Source organism: Odocoileus virginianus, chromosome 3 (genome assembly GCF_023699985.2).
Source record: "Odocoileus virginianus isolate 20LAN1187 ecotype Illinois chromosome 3, Ovbor_1.2, whole genome shotgun sequence".
In the NCBI taxonomy this organism is placed as follows: domain Eukaryota; kingdom Metazoa; phylum Chordata; class Mammalia; order Artiodactyla; family Cervidae; genus Odocoileus; species Odocoileus virginianus.
This window is the reverse complement of record NC_069676.1, coordinates 23,292,584-23,315,547: the sequence shown is the minus strand read 5'-3', so window position 1 is coordinate 23,315,547 and position 22,964 is coordinate 23,292,584. Positions and strand designations below refer to the sequence as shown.

At 35.9% G+C, this 22,964-nt stretch overlaps 1 protein-coding gene across 2 annotated transcripts in view; it reads left to right on the top strand.

The window, feature by feature from the left end:
- Positions 1-22,964, top strand: part of SLC12A2 (solute carrier family 12 member 2) — a 97,708-nt gene that overhangs the window by 26,296 nt on the left and 48,448 nt on the right. For both annotated transcript variants that reach the window (XM_020893502.2, XM_020893501.2), the window contains exons 5-10: positions 12,798-12,937; positions 14,611-14,721; positions 15,323-15,431; positions 18,055-18,182; positions 18,278-18,362; positions 20,261-20,412. In XM_020893502.2, coding sequence (XP_020749161.2) covers positions 12,798-12,937; positions 14,611-14,721; positions 15,323-15,431; positions 18,055-18,182; positions 18,278-18,362; positions 20,261-20,412 — 725 coding nt within the window. The remainder of the gene's footprint in view (positions 1-12,797; positions 12,938-14,610; positions 14,722-15,322; positions 15,432-18,054; positions 18,183-18,277; positions 18,363-20,260; positions 20,413-22,964) is intronic.

Here is a 22,964-nt window from a genome sequence, read left to right as displayed (position 1 = left end):
AAAATTTTAAATTGATCCATACACAAACATGTATGCTTCAAATTGTTCAGGCGATCAGATGTCTGGTAGCAAGAGTGGAGCTTCTAGCTGGGTTTCTTCTCCGTCGAGGCTCCCTTTGTTACCTCATCCCAGGATTTCACCCTTGGATTAGTGTTGTGCAGCCTGCGTTCGGTCAGTATTATGCAGGCGTCACCTCGTTCCTCCCCACTGAAGGAAATGCCCGCAGAGTTCTTTCCTCATGGTCTGACCACTTGTGTGAGTTAAACCTGGGGCTCTGAATCCATACCCTCAACTCCAGCTCTCTTCTGTGGGTACCCTGAGGCCTGTTGTATTGGAGCCCACAAGATCTGCCTCGTGAGGTTTTACTCTTCCCAGGAAGAATACCCAGGACAGCAGGAGAATGGCTCTGGGACCCCTGAGAACAAGAAGAAAAGAAATCCATTTTCCAAAGCAGAATTCATCATTCAGCTGGAGGGGAAGCTGCTGAGAGAAAGAAGAGAAGAGGTGCCCCAGCTCCTATAAATTCATCATAGCAGATCAACTGAGAAAGGCATCTGCATGTTCCCCATCTGCCTCAACTATTTTGCAGATCTGTATTTAACGTTACATGCGTACAATTTCTGCTTTATCTGTATTAGTACTTGGAGAAAGAATCAGATTGAGCTTTTCATTTTTGCGCAGTCGTCTTCATATATCTTATGTACCAGAGGATTCAGATCACTGTGGCCCTAGGGGAAGCTGGTAGCTCCTGTCAGTACAGTTATGACTGTGTGTTGGCTGTCTTATGTGCTCATGAAGTTGGGGTCTAAGATGTGGGTATGCCCAAGAGCTAATCAGGCTATGCTGAGAGGTTCTTGTGCTTGTGTACTGGGTTCCCCATGCTTCACTTCGTTCTGCTACTATTAGGAGGTGGAAGTAGAAGGAGGAATTGATGCAGTGTTAGTTATTGAGAGGATCAGCAAATCATCATTGACTTTCTCCTTGTCTTCCGCCCTTCAAATCTAGGCTGTGAGACTCAAGGGGAGTGGGGCACAGACCCACTGTCAGCACAAACCCCAGACTGTTCTCTGTGTGAGTTCAGACTTCTGGGAAGTATAGATTTTCCTGCATTGTGACTAAAAAGCCACTTCATGCAGTACTACCAGTAGTTTTCATATATTTTTACAAATACTTCAGAGACTTGTATCTAATCTTCTGTCCTGGGACATGAACAACGTATGAGAATGTAGAGTGTGTGAACCTGTGTCCCAACAAAGTACCATGTTGCAGTTTTGTCTGAGTTCCCTCAAAACGTTAAGTCAGTTTACAGAGTAAACTAACTGTAGGGAAAAAAAAACAAAACATGGAATTATATAATTTGAAATTCTTCTATTACCACTTATTCTTAAATGACAAAGTAAATATGTTTGCTGAAATAATGAAACCTATGGGAAAAGAGAAGCCATTAATTTAAAGAAATGGCCAAATATTTTGAAGCTTTGCTAGAAGGCATTCATTTTTCATTTAGATCAGTCAGTGACGTTAGAAACCTAGCTGATCTTTTATAGAATATAAGTGAGCTGCATTATCTGCAGTGAAAGTTCCTGGAGATTCTTGCAATGAATGTAAACTCCTTCTCTCTCCTCTATATATGCTTCATAGACTTTGAGATCCCTAACAGAATTTATTTTGGTTTCTTGGTAAAACAGTATTTCCACATGGGAGTAAGTAGATATAGGTATAAAACTGGTGAGATTACATTTTATTCTGTATTCATGATTCTAAATTAAAAATACCAGTATGAGTCATACAGTTTATCCCAAAAGAATGTATTTCTTAGCTCTCTCCACAAAAACCACCTGTCACAGATGGTCAGCCCAGTACTAATGAGCACCCCTAGTGCCCACATTGTGTATTTTCATTCAAAGGAACCAGGGAACCTTGGAGAAATGATTGATTCCATGTCTGGGTAGGAAATGTACTAGAGAAGTCTAGACATCTTTTCTCATCAGTAAGTGAAGAAGATAACAAAGGCTATTGTTTCATGTTGAAGGGACTGAAGAGCCAACCTGAAAAAGCTAACACTTAACTTTGGATAGTTTGAACAGGAGTACTACTACTAGTTATAACTGATTTAAATGAAAGCATAATATATATGATAAAATCCCGAGATTCACAGACATCACACAAACACACAAAGTCTCATTTTTGTACCTTTGTAGAATGCTAGAGAACTAACTTATTTTGAAAATTGATAAAGAATCTAGTTTGAATTTCATTTCTGAATGAAAATTTCCTTACCTCAACTCAGTATAAGAAATTAATAAGGGATGTATCCTTTAGGTAATTATTCTACAAAATAAGTGAAGAAAAAGAAATTGGAATATGCCAACTCTGTAAACCCTTTGCTTAATAAGAGCGCCTGTGAAGGACTGAATGTGAATCACCTTGTGCCTGTAGCTCCAGGAAGCATAGAATAGGCAGGGAAAAGAGGAACTTACAAATGAGACTATAGGATGACAGCAGCAAATGCCAGACTGGGAATTTCTCTGGAACAAGGAATCCTTGTTCAATAAAATTTTGCAGGGAGCGAAAAGATAGAGAGGGGGTTATGGTTTAAAACAAACTTTCAGACTTGGTTCATGTATAGATGGAGTTATCTTTCAGTATTGTGGAGCCAGGGATGCCTACATTGAATGCCCTCTATCCCAATCACTGAGGACTTAATTTTTACTTCTTCCTTGAAAGGGCTGTGTAAGAGAAGATCAGGAGAGCTGGAACTATCTAGAAGGTCGAAGTGCAAAGACTTAGGTAGAGATACAATGGGAATAACAATATCTGCATTGGATGCCCTTTAGCCCAATCACTGAGGACTGAAAGTTGACTATTGAGGGAATTAACAAGAAAATATTTTACTCAAAATATTGCTGATTGTGGTTGCTCTGTTTAATAATTTAATTTTCAAGAGCCCTCTTTTAAACTTGAGCATGTAGTAATTAATATAAACTATTTTGAGGTAGTGTTTGACAGTTTAATTTGTTTTATCTTGATTCTTAACTTGTTTTAACTTGATTCTTAACAGTTTATTTTACCTTGATTCAGTTAATGGTGTTAAATGAATTATAATATTTTTCTATATTAATACTGAATAATATTTTATTCTCATTTTATAAAGTGTGTGCTTCCAGCTCCATGGAAGTGTGAAATGTGTTGTGTTCCTTATGCCATCAGTCAGTTCAGTTCAGTGGCTCAGTCGTGTCTGACTCTTTGCGACCCCATGATTCGCAGCACACCAGGCCTCCCTGTCCATCACCAACTCCCAGAGTTTACTCAAAATCATGTCCATCGAGTTGGTGATGCTATCCAGCCATCTCATCCGCTGTTGTCCCCTGCTCTTCTGCCCCCAATCCCTCCCAGCATCAGGGTCTTTTCCAATGAGTCAACTCTTCACATGAGGTGGCCAAAGTACTGGAGTCTCAGCTTCAGCATCAGTCCTTCCAATGAACACCCAGGACTGATCTCCTTTAGGATGGACTGGTGGGATCTCCTTGCAGTCCAAGGGACTCTCAAGAGTCTTCTCCAACACCCCAGTTCAAAAGCATCAATTCTTTGGTGCTCAGCTTTCTTTACAGTCCAACTCTCACATCCATACATGACCACTGGAAAAACCATAGCCTTGACTAGATAGACCTTTGTTGGCAAAGTAATGTCTCTGCTTCTTAATATGCTATCTAGGTTGATCATAACTTTCCTTCCAAGGAGTAAGCGTCTTTTAATTTCATGGCTGCAGTCACCATCTGCGGTGATTTTGGAGCCCCAAAAAATAAAGTCTGACACTGTTTCCACTGTTTCCCCATCTATTTGCCATGAAGTGATGGGACCAGATGCCATGATCTTAGTTTTCTGAATGTTGAGCTTTAAGCCAACTTTTTCACTCTCCTCTTTCACTTTCATCAAGAGGCTTTTTAGTTCCTCTTCACTTTCTGCCATAAGGGTGGCATATCTTCTGCCATAAGGGTGGCATATCTGAAGTTATAGGTATTTCTCCCGGCAATCTTGATTCCAGCATGTGCTTCTTCCAGCCCAGCGTTTCTCATGATGTACTCTGCATATAAGTTAAATAAGCAGGGTGACAATATACAGCTTTGACGTACTCCTTTTCCTATTTGGAACCAGTCTGTTGGTCCATGTCCAGTTCTAACTGTTGCTTCCTGATCTGCATATAGGTTTCTCAAGAGGCAGGTCAGGTGGTCTGGTATTCCCATCTCTTTCAGAATTTTCCAGAGTTTATTGTGATCCACACAGTCAAAGGCTTTGGCATAGTCAGTAAAGCAGAAATAGGTGTTTTTCTGGAACTCTCGTGCTTTTTCGGTGATCCAGCGGATGTTGGCAATTTGATCTCTGGTTCCTCTGCCTTTTCTAAAACCAGCTTGAACATCTGTAAGTTCATGGTTCACGTATTGTCAAAGCCTGGCTTGGAGAATTTTGAGCATTACTAGCATGTGAGATGAGTGCAATTGTGCAGTAGTTTGAGCATTCTTTGGCATTGCCTTTCTTTGGGATTGGAATGAAAACTGACCTTTTCCAGTCCTGTGGCCACTGCTTTATGCCATAGGAGAGATTTAATTACTCTAAGTAGCCTTTACATTGACTTTAACAGTATATTTTAGAGATTAAACAGGTAGAATCTAGAGAAGTATAGTTTTTTTAAAAATAGAAATTAACTGTCAACCTGTAAAGAAGTGTTATAAAGCAGAGACATTACTTTGTCAACAAAGGTCTGTCTAGTCAAGGCTATGGTTTTTCCAGTGGTCATGTATGGATGTGAGAGTTGGACTGTAAAGAAAGCTGAGCGCCAAAGAATTGATGCTTTTGAACTGTGGTGTTGGAGAAGACTCTTGAGAGTCCCTTGGACTGCAAGGAGATCCAACCAGTCCATCCTAAAGGAAATCAGTCTTGGGTATTCATTGGAAGGACTGATGCTGCAGCTGATACTCCAATATTTTGGTCACTTGATGCAAAGAGCCGACTCATTGGAAAAGACCCTGATGCTGGGAAAGATTGAGGGCAGGAGGAGAAGGGGATGACAGAGGATAAAATGGTTGGATGGCATCACCGACTCAATGGACATGGGTTTGGGTAAACTCCGGGTTTGGTGATGGACAGGGGGGCCTGGTGTGCTGTGGCTCTTGGGGTCACAAAGAGTCAGACACAACTGAGTGAGTGAGCTGAACTGAACTGTAAAGAAGTGTGCTGTTCTGTGCTTCATCACTCAGTCATGTTCAACTCTTTGTGACCCCATGGACTGCAGACAGCCAGGCTCCGCTTGTCCATGGGAATTCTCCAGGCAAGAACTGGAGTGGGTTGCCATGCCCTCCTCCAGGGAATTGTCTCAACCCAGGGATCGAACCCAAGTCTCCTGCATTGCAGGTGGATTCTTTACCAGCTGAGCTACAAGGGAAGCCCCGTAAAGAAGTGTAACGGTGTCCGATTATGAAGTCTAGCATAAAAATAATATTGAAACATTCAGGGGAAAAAAAGAGTTAGAACTTAGCAAATGCAAGGTTTTTAGTTTCAGTCTTGATTGGATTGTAGTAATAATGAGATGAGGGTACTATTTGAAGCTGTTAGCGGCAGGTTGGAGAACCATCTCCTTGGTCCTCTTATTTCCACGGAGTAGAACTAGCACCACCAACTAGCTGATGGAGTTCCCTCTTTCCTTCTCCTCTGGCATACTCCCTGCCCTAGCCATATACACTCGTGCAGCCCAGAACTCTTTCCCGCCCTGCAAATCCTGCTGGTGTTCTTGAAAGCTCCTATTTTACAGAGTTTACTTGGACCATGTGCAACAGGTTCTGCAATTCAGATGGTGCTGGCCAGCTTCCACTGTCACTCAGATCTTCATTTCCTAGATTTCACAGGCCAGAGTTTCTTCTGTCCACAGACAATTAATCTCTGAATATCAACTCATTTATGAAATAGAGGACCACCACAGGCAGCCTTTTATAATATGGAGATATAAGTTCTGGTTTTTGATTTATAGTATATTATGTGAACTGAGGTCTTCCCTGTTGGCTCAGAGGTTAAAGCATCTGCCCGTAAAGTGGGAGACCTGGGTTCGATCCCTGGGTCGGGAAGATTCCCTGGAGAAGGAAATGGCAACCAACTCCAGTATTCTTGCCTGGAGAATCCCATGGAGGGAGGAGCCTGGTAGGCTACAGTCCATGGGGTTGCAAAGAGTCGGACACGACTGAGTGACTGAGCTGAACTGAACTGAGCATAGAAGGGAACAGTTCATCAACCACTTTATGGTTTGGAGCATTAAAAACAGAGGTCAGTACACTTTCAAATAAAAGCCCAGACTACATCAAATTTCTGATAGGTAGTTCTGAGAATCTAAAATCAGTAGAAACCTACCTATGTGACTAAGATCAAATGTTTTTATTCCTTGTATTTCAGTTCATCAAACAGATAATTGTTGAGTATGGGCTTTAGATTTTTAACTGTGAACAGGCTCACATTATGTGAGACAGATTGTGTTTCCCCCTGCTACTGTCACTCCCCCCCACCCCCCTGTAGATAGCCACTTATTTAGCACCATTTGTCAACAATCTACTCCATACTGGATTAGTTTTGGTGCTGCTGTTGAAAACCAGATTTTCTGGGTATTGTCTTTATTGTATCCTGTCCCATTGATTTGTTTATTCTTACACCAGTTATTCCAAGACTACCCTGTTTTGATTGCTTACCTTTGTAAGTTCTAAGTCTTTAAACTTTGTTCTTGGAAAATTGTTTTGACTGCTCTAGGTTCTTTGTATTGCCATATAAAATTTTTGAATTGGCAGTATCAATTTCTCTAAACACAGAAAGCCTCTCTGGGACTTTGGGATTTCAGTCTTAAAATTTTTGGGGGGGAAGAATGGTCATGTTAACAATATTGAATCTTCCAGTCTGTAAACATGGTGTATCTTTCTATTTATTTAGATCCTTGTTTCTGTCAGCAGTGTTGTATATTTTTCAGTATAGAGATATTGCCTGTTTTGTTCAGTTTATCCCTCAGTTATGTTTTTCATCTGGTAAATGGTAATTGTAAATTTCATTTTCCAAATTTTTTAATGACTGTGTGTATAAATGCATAGACTTATGTGTCCTGGTTCTGTGACTTTGCTAAACATAAAGTCATGTTATCTGTGAACAGACCTGGTTTATACCCTTTCTTTTCAATCTTTAGTGTTTTCTTCTCTCCCTCTCTCTTTCCATCTCCTATTTAGTCTATCTGTTGAAATAGATAGGACCTTCAGTACCATGGTGAAGAAGCGGTGAGAATAAACATCCTTGTAGTGTTGCCAGTTTTAGGGGGACTGAGTTGAATATTTAAGATGCTAACTGTGGAGTTCTGGAAGATGTAATCTGTCAGATTGAGACAGTTCTATTTCTGAATTGCTGGTAGTATTTATTGTGAATGAATGTTGGAATTTTGTTACACTTTTTCTACATCTGTTGAAATGGTTGTGTGGTTTTTTCCTCTTATTCTGTTATTATCAAAATTATATGGTATTTTGAATCCCAGTAACCTAGCATTCATGGCATAAACCCCACAAAGATCAAAGATATATTTGGTCAAAAAATATTACGGTTTCTGCTACTTTTTACTTGCTAACATTTTGTTAACAACTTTTGAATCTATGAGCATGAGAAATATTTATGTAAAATTTTCTTTTTTTCTAATAATCTGCGTCAGGTTTTGGTATTAGGATTAAGCTCAACTCATAAGGGGTGTTGGCTAGTATTGGTTCTTCCTCAATTTTCTGAAAGAGTTTTTGTAAAATTGATCTTATTTCTTCCTCACTGGTGAAGCTACCTTGGCCTGTGGTTTTGTATGTGTGTGTATGTTACAAATTTAATTTCTTAGGAGTATTTCAATTTACTCTTCCTGTCATAGTTCTGGCAACTTTTTCAAAGAGTTTGTCCATTTTCACCTTAATTGATTTTTCTTTATTTTCTGCACCTGTGGTCTTAACTTTTTTTTCCCCTATATTAGGCTTTCCTTTTTTTCTGTTTTCTTAAGGTAGAAGCTTAGATCATTGATTTCATATGATTAACTTTTAATAGAAGTGTCATTTTTTTTAATATTAGCACTTAAAGCTGTAATTCCTGCTGTAAGTTTATCCCACTAATTTTGATAGGTTCTCTTTTCATTATTGTTCAGTTCAAAATACTTTTTAATTTCCCTTGTGATTTGTTCTTTTACTAGTGGGTTACTTAAAAATACATTGCATAATTTAAAACATATTTAGGGGAAGTCCATACATTTAATTCAGCACTATTGTCAGTAATGCTATCTCATTTCAGTTCTTTGAAATATATAGTGACTTGTTTTATGGCCAGTAATCATATAGCTGTTGATTAACCTAGTCAGAGTTTTGGTTATTGATTTGAAATCTACTGAGAGCTGCAGGGACATGTATCCCCAAATCAATATGTAGTAATAACGGAACCCAGTGTATATAGTATTGTCATTACTTAGCATCTCTGGTGTCTGCTCATTGGTGTCTTCTACACTCAGAAGACAGGGCATTTTATGGCCAAATTTTGAGAGTTCATGAGGATATCTTTCCCGTATTGACTTCCTGTGTTTGCTTGAACAACAGATTTTTTGTAAATAATTATTTTTTCTGTTGTTGCCTTTTAATTCATCATCTTTTTTTAATACTCTTCAGCTTATTCAATGATAATAAAAAGGCTTATTTAATTTCACATACTGTACTGAATAAACACTCAGAGAGACTTGAGTTTAAGTCCATTTCTTCCCTTACTATATGTGTGACTGTGGTCAAGTTACGTAACCTCTGTAAGCTTGAATTTTCACATATGTAAAATGGGAATGATAATCGTACAGTTGTCCCTTGAATACCACATAGGTTAGAGATGCTGATGACCCCTATGCAGTTGAAAATCCTTGTATAACTTTTGAATTCCCCAAAACTTAACTATAGATTACTGTTGACCAGAAGCCTTGTAGGTTGACATAAAGCATTGATTAACACATATTTTGTGTATATGTATTATATACTGTATTCTTACAGTAAAGTGAGCCAGAGAGAATAAAATGTTACAAAGAAAATTCTAGTGAGGAAAAAGTACATTTACAGTACTATACTATACTGATGCCGTAAGTTTTACATCATCTTTTTACAAGATGGATCATTTGTTAATACCTGTATTAATACTGTCTTATATGATACAAAACACTGCATATGTTACATGTATCACTAACACTAGAGATAACATGAAAAGTTCACTTTGCTGTACACCTCAAAGTAAGACATCATGCAGATAAACTGTATTCCAACAGGAGTTTTTTAAAAATATGAGAAATTAAAAAAACATTTAACAAATGAAAAGATAATGTGAGAAATGGAATTTATATTTATTTACAGGTATAGCAGTTCACACATTGAAAACAAAGAGGCAGCAATATGATTGCTTTATTGTAGCCTAGTATAATGATATGATTGTATCATGGTAGCCTAGCCTCTGCACTAATGAGTGAATCCTTGTACAATTTTTATGGCATACAGCATTATAGTCATATTCATAGTATAGTAGTATAAACACTGTTGCTTTTTTTAAAAAACACTTATCTGAGATGATGTGCAGTTTCCCTAATTACTGGAGAGGGAGGGACGGAGGGCAGAATGTTTTGTATGTTAATTCTCTGAGCAGAGGTAATGTATTAGAAAGAAAATTAACATACTAATTTTGTATTAGGTATCATTCACCTTGAACCTATGTAAAGATAGACTAGTATCCACATACATTTTATATATTCATGATATACCTAACTTGTTCTGAATTTTTTCTGTATTTCTATACCTTGTGATTCATCTGTGAGTTTTTTCAAATTATCACAAATCTCCAAAAAAAGAATTCAGCATATTTATTGAAAAAATTCCACAGATAAGTGGACCTTCACATTTCACACCTGTGTTGTTCAAGAGTCAATTGTACTTGCTAGAATTAAATAAAATGTGTAATTTTACTTAATTACAAAATAAAAATTTTATTTTTAAGTATCACTCTATGTTGATTAGTAAATAGACCAGTCTTTCAGAGCAGTAGATTTTTTATACTATTTTGTTGCTAAGGAAAAAAAGAGGGGGAGAAAGCTCTTAAAACTGGTTGCCTCAAGGGCACAGGAATAGAAATGAGAATAAATACGGCAGAGTACTATTTCTTTTCATCAGGAATTTATAGGAAGATGAGCAGATGCTTTTAAAATACTCTTCATGTGTAACTTATTTTCATAAAAAAAAGTGAAATCTTCTAAAAAGTAGTGAAACCAGGTCCTAGGTTTTAAGTTTAGGTATCCTAATTAGTGGAAGATTTTTAAATAGTTCTGAAATGTCAGAATTTGTTATTGTATTCGTTATTTCCCTTCCAGTTATCTTTACCAATGTTAAATACATCTTAAGATATATATTTTTTATTAGTAATAAAAGACTTGAAATTTCAGAAAATCAAAACTTTAAACAACTGAATTCTGTGCTTTTATAGGTTCTCTTGGTGTATTTCTCATTCTAAAGAATATTATCAACTATTGAAATACCTGAGCAGCTGACTGATTTCAGTTAACCTTTTATTGTGAGTTAATTGTCCTATCTATAAAGTCAGGGTAAATAATATTTAATTCATTATTGATATTGAGATTAAGTGACATGTTCATTAACTATAGGCTGTGATAATTATGATATTCTAGGGATATTCTGTGTGATTAATTATGTGATTTAATATCTTTAACTTTAGCTCTTTGACATAAAAATTGTCATTATATGTAAGTCCATTAGAATTTTTAGTGTTCAAAAGTATTTGGGGAAAATTTCTGTCGTTTCATCTTATTTTAAAAAATGAGACTAATACTAAATGATCAGGTTGCAATTCTTTTTAAAGATGATAAAAATTATTAATTGGTAAAGTGAATTACTGAGAAAGTTTTTTTTTTAATTGGCCGATAGTTATTTTACAGTGTTGTATCTGTGCCTGTTGTACTGTAATGAGGAAGTTTTGGTGGGTAGGTTTAAAGTATAGAATATTTTGAGAAACTTGATAAAATTAACCCCAAAACCTATTACAGGTATTTTCAAAATAAAGTTTGCATATTTAGTAATTTAGTAAATTGTAGAATCTGTTGTTGCATTTGTCTTCATTATATGGTCTTAAGACTTCCTTAAGGCAGAAAGTGAAGAGAAACTAAAGAGCCTCTTTATTGAAAGTGAGAGAGTGAAAAAGCTGGCCTAAAACCCAACATTCAGAAAACTAAGATCATGGCATCCGGTCCCATCACTTCATGGCAAATAGATGGGGAAACAATGACAGACTTTATTTTCTTGGGTTCCAAAATCACTGCAGATGGTGACTGCAGCTATGAAATTAAAAGACACTTGCTCCTTGGAAGAAAAGCTATGACAAAGCTAGACAGCATATTTAAGAGCAGAGACTTTACTTTGCCAACAAAGGTCCATCTAGTCAAAGCTATGGTTTTTCCAGTAGTCATGTATGGATGTGAGAGTTGGACCATAAAGAAGGCTAAGCACTGAAAAATTGATGCTTTTGAACTGTGGCATTGGAGAAGACTCTTGAGAGTCCCTTGGACAGCAAGGAGATCAAACCAGTCAATCCTAAAGGAAGTCAATCTTGAATATTCCTTGGAAGGACTATGCTGAAGCTCCAATACTTTGACCACCTGATGTGAAGAGCTGACTCATTAGAAAAGACCCTGATGCTGGGAAAGATTGAAGGCAGGAGGAGAAGGGACAACAGAGGATGAGATGGTTGGATGGCTTCACCAACTCAATGGACATGAGTTTGAGCAAGCTTCAGGAGATGGTAAAGGACAGGGAAGCCTGATGTGCTGCAGTCCATGGGGTTGCAAAGAGTCAGACACAACTGAGTAACTGATCGACAAAAAGAATAGAATGTTTCATCAGTGTCTAGAAAAATGTATATAACTTAATGTAACTTCAGTACTATTAAAGCTAAGTTTTGATTATGACCTAGAAACCAAAAATAAATTAGAAATTTAGGGGAGCTTTTAGAGACTTGAGATAAGTATTACACTGACTCAGAATAAAAATACTGATTTAAGTTAGGAAAATACTTGCTTCATGGTGATAGCTTGTTTAATGTCTTTGTCTACTCTGCCATTTAGGCAGGATTTATAATATAAATTAATATAAATCTATAAATGTATAATATAAATTATATTAAATATATAGATTTATTAATAAATTAATATAAATTAAGTTTTATTATAATAAAACTATGTCTCTTCAGGATGTCAGTATGTGCTGTTCATTAAATTTCTTGTGATACCCTCGTTTTTCTTTAGTATTCACATTCAGCAAATTACCACACTAAGTAACTGAAATCATGTCAATTATCATTTTAAATGTTATTTAAGATTAAAAATATTACTTAGAAAATCATTGGGAAATGATCTTGATGTCTCTGAATGTGAGGAGGAGGCTGTTACCATTTTCATCTAAATTTTAGAAAAGAAGTAGGGATTTAAATAGCAGGATGATTTTTATATTTAATGTGAGGAAAATTTTCTGGATGTTCAGAACCGTTATGAATGAAGTGGGTTGTAAAAAATTCTTTCTGGGTGTTTCTTCCTAAAAATATGCTCACCCACTTGCCTGTTACTTTAACTGCTGTGTTCACTGGTGGCATGTGTTTGTTAACTCTTGTGTAATTGAAAGGATTATTTGACATTTCAAATTCTAGCATTACTACTTGTGTTTTTTTCTTTTCTTTAGGAGGAGCGTATTATTTAATATCTAGAAGTCTAGGGCCAGAATTTGGTGGTGCAATTGGCCTGATCTTCGCTTTTGCCAATGCTGTCGCAGTTGCTATGTATGTGGTTGGATTTGCAGAAACTGTGGTGGAGTTGCTTAAGGTAATTCACCTTTTTCCAGTCATTTATTTCCTGGATCTTTATTGAGGATTTACATGCCATTCACTGTGTAAAATGCCAGGAAAGCAGCAAGGAACATAAAGCTCATCCTTTAAGAAGTTTAGTGTAAGAGATAGGCCAACAAATGTCAGAAAGGGTAACTGCAGGAGGTCTTGACAAACTGGGAGGATCACTTAAATTTACCATTTTTCAAAGGAAGGTAGTCAAGACAGTAGCACCCACATAGGAGAGGTGAGATACGGTATGAGGGAAATAGGAAAGAAAAGAAAACAGACCTAGAAGGGGTAGAGTATGGTGTGTTATTAAAAAAAAACAAAAAACTGGAAATATTTCACTATGACTGAAGCACAAAAGTGGCACAAGGTTTAAGATGAGAGGGAAAAAAGAAAGGGTCAAGTCAGGAAGGGTCTTGTTTGCTGTTAAACCTGGATTGTATCTTAACTGGAGTTGAGATCCATGATGATCAGATTTGGTGCCTCAAGAAATATGTGATTACAGTGCAGAGAATTGTGAGGGGTCACAATTGGACATGGATACCATTTAAAAGGTTGTAGCTATCCTGGGATGGTGAATATTAAATCAGTGATGAGTGCAGCTGGAGAGATGTATTTGAATGGTTTTTAATAAGTTGAGTAAGTGGACTTGATTGATGGGATGTGGGAAATTAGAGCACGAGAAAGGAGGACTGATTAAGATGGATGGTAATGCCATTTACCATGAGATAGAGAACACAGAACATTTCAGTTTGGGATGTCTATCTAATTTGGTATATGTAAGTCAAGCTGGCCAGGAAGTGGTTGATGATACTGCCCTGGAGTTGAGAAGAGAACTTAGTTGAAAAGAGTAATTAGTATGTGTGTAGTTAAAGCAGTAGAACTGAAATAGGATTCAATTTGATTAACTGAGAAGAATCTCGAATGACACCTGTAGTTGTTCATGTTAGGTTGTAACTTCTTATACTGTAGTAATGGTATATTAGGAAGTGTAACACCTGAAAAGGACTGAAACTTGCATTGGCATTGACCTTAGCTGCCTAGGCCAAAGGGACAGAGAAAAGGAAATAAGCAAACGGTATAATCATTAAGAATTCATAGTCTTTCACTGTTTAATGTAGTATATGTTTTTAATGTCATTATTTTAGCCACAAATAGTTTTGTTCTTAGAACGGAATAGTGTGACTTTGGACAGCTGCATGAAAGTGTGTTCTCTCTTTTCCTTATGCAATGGAAGAGACTGTTGAAAGCTGAATTCACTTACCACAATGAATACAAAATACGTTTCTTTGTAACTTTAAAAAAATCCTATTAGTACTACTTAGTCATATTATGATTTTTTCTTTGCTTGTTAGCAATTCATTTTTTAAAATTTGAATCTTTATAAATATATTTATATATATATAAATATGTTTATAACACTTTATAAATATAGTGTTATATAAATATAACACTTGATGTCTTCAGGTGTTTTGAGTGACATCTTAATAGTAAACAGTAATTCATTCTTTTTTGCTAGATCTTCCTATTCATTCCTTAAATAGGAATTTATTCAGCTTCTATCTGTGAAGAACTGTGATATCTCTAAAATGTTTCAAAAAGAATTGAAGAATTTAGCTGAAAGTAAATAATATTTTTCATTCTATTACTTTCTTTTTGTAGGAACATTCCATACTTATGATAGATGAAATCAATGATATCCGAATTATTGGAGCCATCACAGTGGTGATCCTTTTAGGCATCTCAGTAGCTGGAATGGAGTGGGAGGCAAAAGTAAGTAATGGTATCATTGGGACCTCTGTAAATGCTGAATGTACAAACTTTTAGAGCTTATGTTTTAGGTATGTTCTAAGGTATGGTAATACCTTTAGATTTTGAAGGTTCCTAAGTGGCCATTTTCAAAGACGTTTACATATATGGTCATTTCTATTTGGCAAGGTGGGGAGTATTTGGAAATAATACTCATTTATTTAGTATTTCAGTTAAAGAGGTAATCAAAGAGTATGTAAGAAAAAAATGAATTACGGGGTATGTCAGAGGGAGTTACTAAAGGCAATATCAGTACTATAGTTTTTTTCTATATTTTAACATTTGTGTTATTTGTTAGCACATCTAACACACACATCTTTAACTCATTTTGGAAATAGTTGGCATGACCCTACTTTTGCTCTCCGTTTTCCCTCAATGTATTGAACGTTCTGAGATTGTTCCTTTAACAAAAATTTATTAAGCACCTGCTTTGTGCTTGGCACTGTGTGAGACTCTGGGAAAACAAGACAAATCTTTTCCCTTATGGGAGTTATATTCCAATGGCGCTGAATTGGTATATAGACACAGTATGTTTGATTTTGATTTTTAATGTTTAAAATTTCAGGCTCAGATTGTTCTTTTGGTGATTCTACTACTTGCTATAGCTGATTTCGTCATAGGAACATTTATCCCATTGGAGAGCAAGAAGCCCAAAGGTTTCTTTGGTTATAAGTGTAAGTAAGAAAGAACGTGTTTTTGTTTTTTTTTTAAGGTGCACATTATAGCATTCTAGTGTTAAATAAATTTAGTACATTTTTCATATTTTGTAATGTAATTGAGTTTGGTGTAGTGACTAACACTAATTGACCGTCCATTTTAGTTTTGTTTCTTTATGTTTATTGTATAGTTGGAGTAAAAAAAAAAAAAAATCACTTTTATTTATATCTTTCATTTTTCATCATTAGCAAAACAAAAGGTGATAAAACATAGAGAAATCAGTGCTACTGAGGAAAAGTACTTTTGTTCTCATTTGGGGAATTTGTTACTGAAATTGTAACTTCTGTTCTAATGTTGCTTTTCCATTCTTTTAGTTGTGTTTGAACACAATAGTCTAAAAGTGCCTGAGACTGTGAAAGCAACTAGAAAGTTTCTTGATGTAATTCTACAGTTTACATTATTAATTGCGTGAGAATTTTCCAGTTTTCATCTTCCATAACCCTTTTCATTCTGCCTCTTAACTTTCACTACAGGTGTAATTTACGTGTCATTTATTATTTTATAAAGTGTCTTTCTGTATCTCCGCCCCGCTCCCTCCATGGAGCTGCTGTTCTGAACCTGTCTCTTCAAGGCAGAAGGAAAGCCAGAAAGAAGAGTTGCAATAGCATCAGAGTTACTTTTCCCTTAGGGTAAAGGGTCTGCCTGTGTTAAATCCACAAAAACTCCTTGTTTTTTTAGTCTCCTGACTCTCAGCAACATTCTATTTAGCTGTCCCATTCTCCTTTGGTGTCAGACACTGTATTGTAGTGAGTTCTTTCCTACCTAATTCTCTGGTCGCTATGTCTTTTACTCCTGTTACCCCTTCTCTTCTTTCATCCTCTAAATATCAGTTGTACAGTGTTGTCCTGGGCCTTCTAACTATATTCTTTCCATTGGCAATATCTATTCTCATGGCTCAAAATGCTTTCAAGAGACTGACATGTTTCTATTCCTGGGCCTCTCCTTTAAACTCAAGATATAAGTATATATTCAACTGTTTATTTGATGTCTCTCCTAACTAACCCTTCTTGAACTTTTCCATCCTGATACATGAAAGAAATCAGGATCTCAGTGTTTTCTCCTTGCTCTCTTTCCAATCCTTCTCTCATCACTATTATTCTCCCATCACTAGATTGGACCACTACAGTAACCTTCTAATTGGTTCCCCTGCTTCAATTGCTGATCCTTCAGTCCATTGTCTCTGCAGCACCACATAAGCGTTAATCATACCATGTCATTTGCATGATTCTGTGCCCACCTTGGCTTTTCATTATATTGAGGACAAAATCTAAACTCTTACAAAATTTTGCATGATCTCACCCCTCCTGATCCCTTCCATTTCATTTCCTCTCCCCTGTACGGTGAGAGCTTTGCCTTCTTTCATTTCTTCAGAAGAGCTAAACCTTCTTCCTGCCTTTGGGCCTTTCTATATGTTGTTGGTTATTCCTGCTGTACTCTTTCCCTGGAACATCACATGGCTGATTCCTGCTCTGTAAAGTCTTAACATAAGTGTTAACTCCTTAGTTGCATCATTTTAGCTTTGTGTAATAAACACATTGAATTGGATTATCTCTCTCTGATTATTTGTCACAACACCCTGTTTTCCATTGAGTACTTTTACTGCTGTTTGCAGTGCCCCCCCCCCTTTTTTTTTTTTTACTTATTTGATAGCTCCATATTGATACTACAAGGGCTTCCCTTGTAGCTCAGTCGGTAAAGAATCTGCCTGCTATGCACGAGACTAGGGTTCAGTTCCTGGGTCAGGAAGATCCCCTGGAGGAAATGGCAACCCACTCCAGTATTGTTGCCTGGAGTATCCCATGGACAGAGAAGCCTGGCAGGCTATGGGGTCACAAGAGTTGGACACAACTTAGCAACTAAACTACAACTACTACTACTATTGATACTTTAAGTTCCATGAAAGTAGCTTGTTGCTATTGGACTTCTCAGTACCTTGAGATACCAGATGGCTCCAATATTGGCACATGGTGTATACTCAGATACGGGATGGATGGATGAATGGATGGATAGATGACAATTTACTGGTTTTTTCAATTTGAGGGCCTATTAGAATAGATGGAAATACTAGGAACTAGTTGACGCTTTCATTATTATTGAAATGGAAAGGACCTTTAAGTAGTTTGTCTTAGCTAAAAATTATCTAAATACCTGATGGATAGCCTCAAAAGTCAAAACAGTTCACCCCTAGGAAATAGAGAAAACAGTACAGATAAGTTGGATGTAAGGGGGAAAAAATGGTTCCAGGTTAGTGTGATGTCCTTTTTTTCCTACCTGCTTTCTTGTTTCTTTGACATCTTGGCCTGTCTTAAGACTCAAGTTAGAGGTATTTCAAACATAATTAGTAAAGTATACAAAATAATAGTGCATGAACCAGATCAAACCACCATTTTGGATGTAAACTGTTTTCCTCATACAAGAAAAGAGGAACACAAGTGCTTGCATTTGAAAATGTTCAAGAATTTACCAGTTATTGGAACTGAAGAAAAGTCAGGGATCATAGCTCACCACTTACTCTTAACCTAAAATTTTATGGCCTAATCTGCTATCCATTAATTTCCAAAAATATTTTATTCTCTATAGCTGAAATATTTAATGAGAACTTTGGGCCAGATTTTCGAGACGAAGAGACCTTTTTTTCTGTATTTGCCATCTTTTTTCCTGCTGCAACTGGCATTCTGGCCGGAGCAAATATCTCAGGTGATCTTGCAGTAAGTATTATAAAGTACTTTACTGATTTCATATAAAAATGATATAATATATTTATTTTTAAAGGTAGACTTTAAAAAATGTTTTTGTCTTCTAGGATCCTCAGTCAGCCATACCCAAAGGAACACTCTTAGCCATTTTAATTACTACACTGGTTTACATAGGAATTGCAGTATCTGTAGGTAATAACCTTACATTTCTCTATGTGTTTCAGTCATTTAATGGTATATGTACTATAAATATTCATTTTCATGATGTTATATTTCTAACTTTTAAATTAAGAACTATTTCAATAAAAAGACATGGAGTTTTGTATTTTATTTCAAAAATACTTAAGCTAGTGGTAACTTAATACATGTTGTCTAAGCCACCAAATACTCTATTGTTTTTTGGGATTTTTATTTAATTATATAGTAAGTTAGAAAGTTATATAAAATCTCATCTGCAGATTCTTAAATTTCACTGAGACATATTTATAGAAAATTAATTCATGTGTAGAAGTAAATGAATTTTACTTTCTGATCTTCACAAATTTTAGCATATTTTTGTTTATGATGGTTATTTTTTTATGTTTTTATATAATCTTACTGTATTAAGATTGTTTCAAGGCCAATATGCAGAACCTGACATTTTTTACCATAAAAATTTGATTTCAATTAATAGGAGATACTACATTGAAGGAAAAGTATTACTAAATTAATGAAAATGATTTTAAACTATCTTAATAAATTGATGGAATCATAATATTATAGTACTTGAAGAAAGGACTTAAGAGGTCAGCCCGTCTCTAAATCTTTTATATGTGAGGAAGCCAATTTTGCTGCCAAAAATAAGATAATGGCACTGCCTTTAAGAATTGTTTTCATGACAAAGAGGGTTTTGGTGTTTTTATTTACAAGTAAGTAAGTAAGTAAATAATTTTGAAAGACAAATTTAAGATAGGTTCTTTAACTGAAACGTTCTAGTCTAGAAAACAGTAATGACCGATTTTACATATAATTTGCATACACTGACTGTAGATGCTGTCATGTCTTGAATTTATTGTACATTCATGCAATTAAATACCTTATCCAGAAATCATATTCCCAAAGTATAAGCACTGTGTTTAATGTCTAAATTCTAAAATTCAAGTTTTACAGTTAAAAATTTTAAGCATACTACAAGAATAAATCATAGTCTAGTACTAATCAAAAGAATCACAAACTCCAAATTCATCGACTATAGAATATACATTTTTCATCATATTTGATTATTCAGTCTGCTGCAAATCTCAGATACTATATGTTTTCTTTTTTTAATTTTTAATTTATTTTTTATTGCAGTCAAGTTGATTTACAATGTGGTGTTAATTCCTGCTTTACAGCAAAGTGACTCAGTTATATGTGGATATACATTATTTTTACTAATCTTTTCCATTATAGTTTATCCTAGGATATTGAATATAGTTCCCTGTGCTATACAGTAGGACTTTGTTTTTTATTCATTCTATGTGTAATAGCTTACATCTGCTTACCCCAGAGTCCCAGACCATCCCTCCCCAACTCCTCCCACCTTATATTTTTGTATTATCAAGGTGAACTTACTTATACAAAGGTTTAAATAGAATTATATAATTCATTCATGTTTAAATTACTTTTCCTCACAGAAGACTGATGTTACCTCAAGTCTGATCTTTGGCACATTTTAAATATAAAGTATTCAGAGTATATGAAACTGTTTCTGCCATTTGGAGCTCTTTCAACATAGTGTTTCTGTATTTGCTTTAGGACATTTTAGTCAAGTAGTACAGGAAATGATTTTGCTAATATATCATTTTCACAGTGATGTTTACAAGATTTTTAAGTGTATACATATACATACTTCATAAGGTTTCATTTCACTGACTCAATACTGGGGACCATGATGCTTTCCAGATTCTGTTCCAGGTAAAGCTTTCTTAACTGAAATACACTGTATTCTATTCATATTATAAGCAAGTACATACAGTCAGTACCGTCACTTTCTTTACGGGTATATATAATTTTGAAATGAAAGTAAACGTTAGCCTGATCATTTGTCCTCGCTGTCACTTGTGCTTCAGGATCTTGCGTGGTTCGGGATGCTACCGGGAACGTCAATGACACCATTGTAACGGGGCTGACAAACTGTACTTCTGCAGCCTGCAGATTAAACTTTGACTTTTCATCTTGTGAAACCAGCCCTTGTTCCTACGGCCTAATGAACAACTTCCAGGTGAGCATCAAATTTATGTTATGCAAACATTCTGTGTTCATCTAGAGGTCAAGCTGCTGTCAATTCTACCATTCCGAGTATAGCAAAAACTTAAAACTTTTTGCTATTGCTTTATACTCCTATATCAGTGAAGACGGTATGCAGCTAATAGTGCATGCTCAGTCGCTCAGTCATGTCGAACTCTATGCATCTCCAAGGATTTCAACCCACCACACTTGCCTGTCCATGGCATTTTCTAGGCAAGAATACTTGAGTGGGTTGCTATTTCCTCCTCCTGGAGACCTTCCCCACCCAGGGATTGAACCAGAGTCTGCTGCATTCATAGATGGATTCTTTACCACTGTGCCATCTGGGAAGCCCCATGTAAATAATTGGGCAAACAGAAAAATATAAAAGAATGAAATCTGAGCCTGTTCAGGGGCAAAAGGGCCCCAGAGGGTAACACTTCTACAATAGGGTGTAATAAATAGTAGTTATATACAGTATACTGTTTGAGAAAGTAAGAAAGCATCTCACACATGGTCATGTATACTGGGCCTATTTCTGGTTTCTCTGTTGTGTTACATTGATCTTTGTGTCTATCCCTCCAACAATGCCATACTTTCTTGAGTACTGTAATTAGATTATCAGTCTTAAAATCAGGTAGCTTGATTCCTCCTTTATTCTTTTTTCAAAATTATTTTAGCTATTTTAGTTCTTTTCCTTTTTCAGATAAATTTTAGAATAATCTATGTTTATCTACAAAAAAGTCTTGCTGGAATTTTGGTAGGAAGTGCATTAAACTTGTACATCAATTTGGGGAGAATTGATAGCTTTACATGAATACATATATTCTACCATTCTACCATCTAAATAGATGTTCTTTGACTTCCTTCATCATTATTATGTAGTTTTCAGAACATCAGTCCTGTATATTTTTTGTTAGATTTACACCTAAGTATTTTGTTTTTATTTTTGAGCAATTTAAATACATACTAACTGAAATGAATTCAGCTTTCTGATTTGAGATTTCTTCCTAATTCCTCTATATATAAATGCCCTTTTAAGTATTGATCAGTATCAGCAGTCTTATTTAATTAAATATGGCTAATATAGTGATGCTGTGTTAAACCACCATTGAACAGCAGAATTAAATTATTAATGAATGCTTAAAAGCTTGTGAACTAGTAAATGTATGAACTCTGTAAAGATTAGCAGTAGTAGCAGTAGTAGTAGTTTAGTCGCTAAGTCATGTCCGTCTCTTGCGACCCCATAGACTGTAGGCTGCCAGGCTTCTCTGTCCATGGGATTCTCCAGGCAAGGATGCTGGAGTGGGGTGCCATTTCCTTCTCCAGGGGATCTTCCTGACTCGGGAATTGAACCTGAGTCTCCTGCATCGCAGGCAGATTCTTTACTGACTGATCTACAAAGGAAGACCCAATAAAGATTAGTACTACTGCTCAAGTATTTGCCGAATACCATGGATTTACATGTATTCCCCATCCTGGTCCCCCCTCCCACCTCCCTCTCCACCCGATCCCTCTGGGTCTTCCCAGTGCACCAGGCCCGAGCACTTGTCTCATGCACCCAACCTGGGCTGGTGATCTGTTTCACCCTAGATAATATACATGTTTCAATGCTGTTCTCTTGAAACATCCCACCCTCGCCTTCTCCCAGAGTCCACAAGTCTGATCTATACATCTGAGTCTCTTTTTCTGTTTTGCATATAGGGTTATCGTTACCATCTTTCTAAATTCTGTATATATGTGTTAGTATACTGTAATGGTCTATATCTTTCTGGCTTACTTTGCTCTGTATAATGGGCTCCAGTTTCATCCATCTCATTAGAACTGATTCAAATGAATTCTTTTTAATGGCTGAGTAATATTCCATGGTGTATATGTACCACAGCTTCCTCATCCATTCGTCTGCTGATGGGCATCTGGGTTGCTTCCATGTCCTGGCTATTATAAACAGTGCTTCTACTTTTTATCTATTCTATTTTTGTAAAGTTTATGAGTTTTAGGTAAGATTTATAAGATGAAAAGGAACTACTAGAATTTGGAGGATATTTTGAGAGTTGCTTGATAATTCTCAGGATGCTAGAAAGAAAAAACTCATAGATTCAGGAGATTAACACAAGATATTTTGTGGTAAAGTTATAGAATAGATTTACAAATTCAAAGTGGAAAATAAAAATTCTGCTTCCTCGTGTTTTTCCAGTAATATTTAAACCTAATAAACAGAATAGTTGAGGATTTAATGTATTTCAGAACATTATGTACAAATATTATGTAGACATTTTATGTAGAATCTATGTAGTTTACATGAAAATTTTTAATGGCATTATGTATATTTTCTTTTGTATAATTTCAAACAATTGGCTGCACTTTCAGTGGTTAAAAATATTGAACTCAGTTATGTAATAGATGTTTGTTTTTTTCTAGTCACAAGACTAGGCAAAATCGTAGAATGAAAGAAAGTATTCATGTCCAGCTAATTATTCAGGCCAGTTCTGACATTGATATTGTGTATGAAAGGCACAAATGTTGGTCTCTGCCCAGTGACTGAAA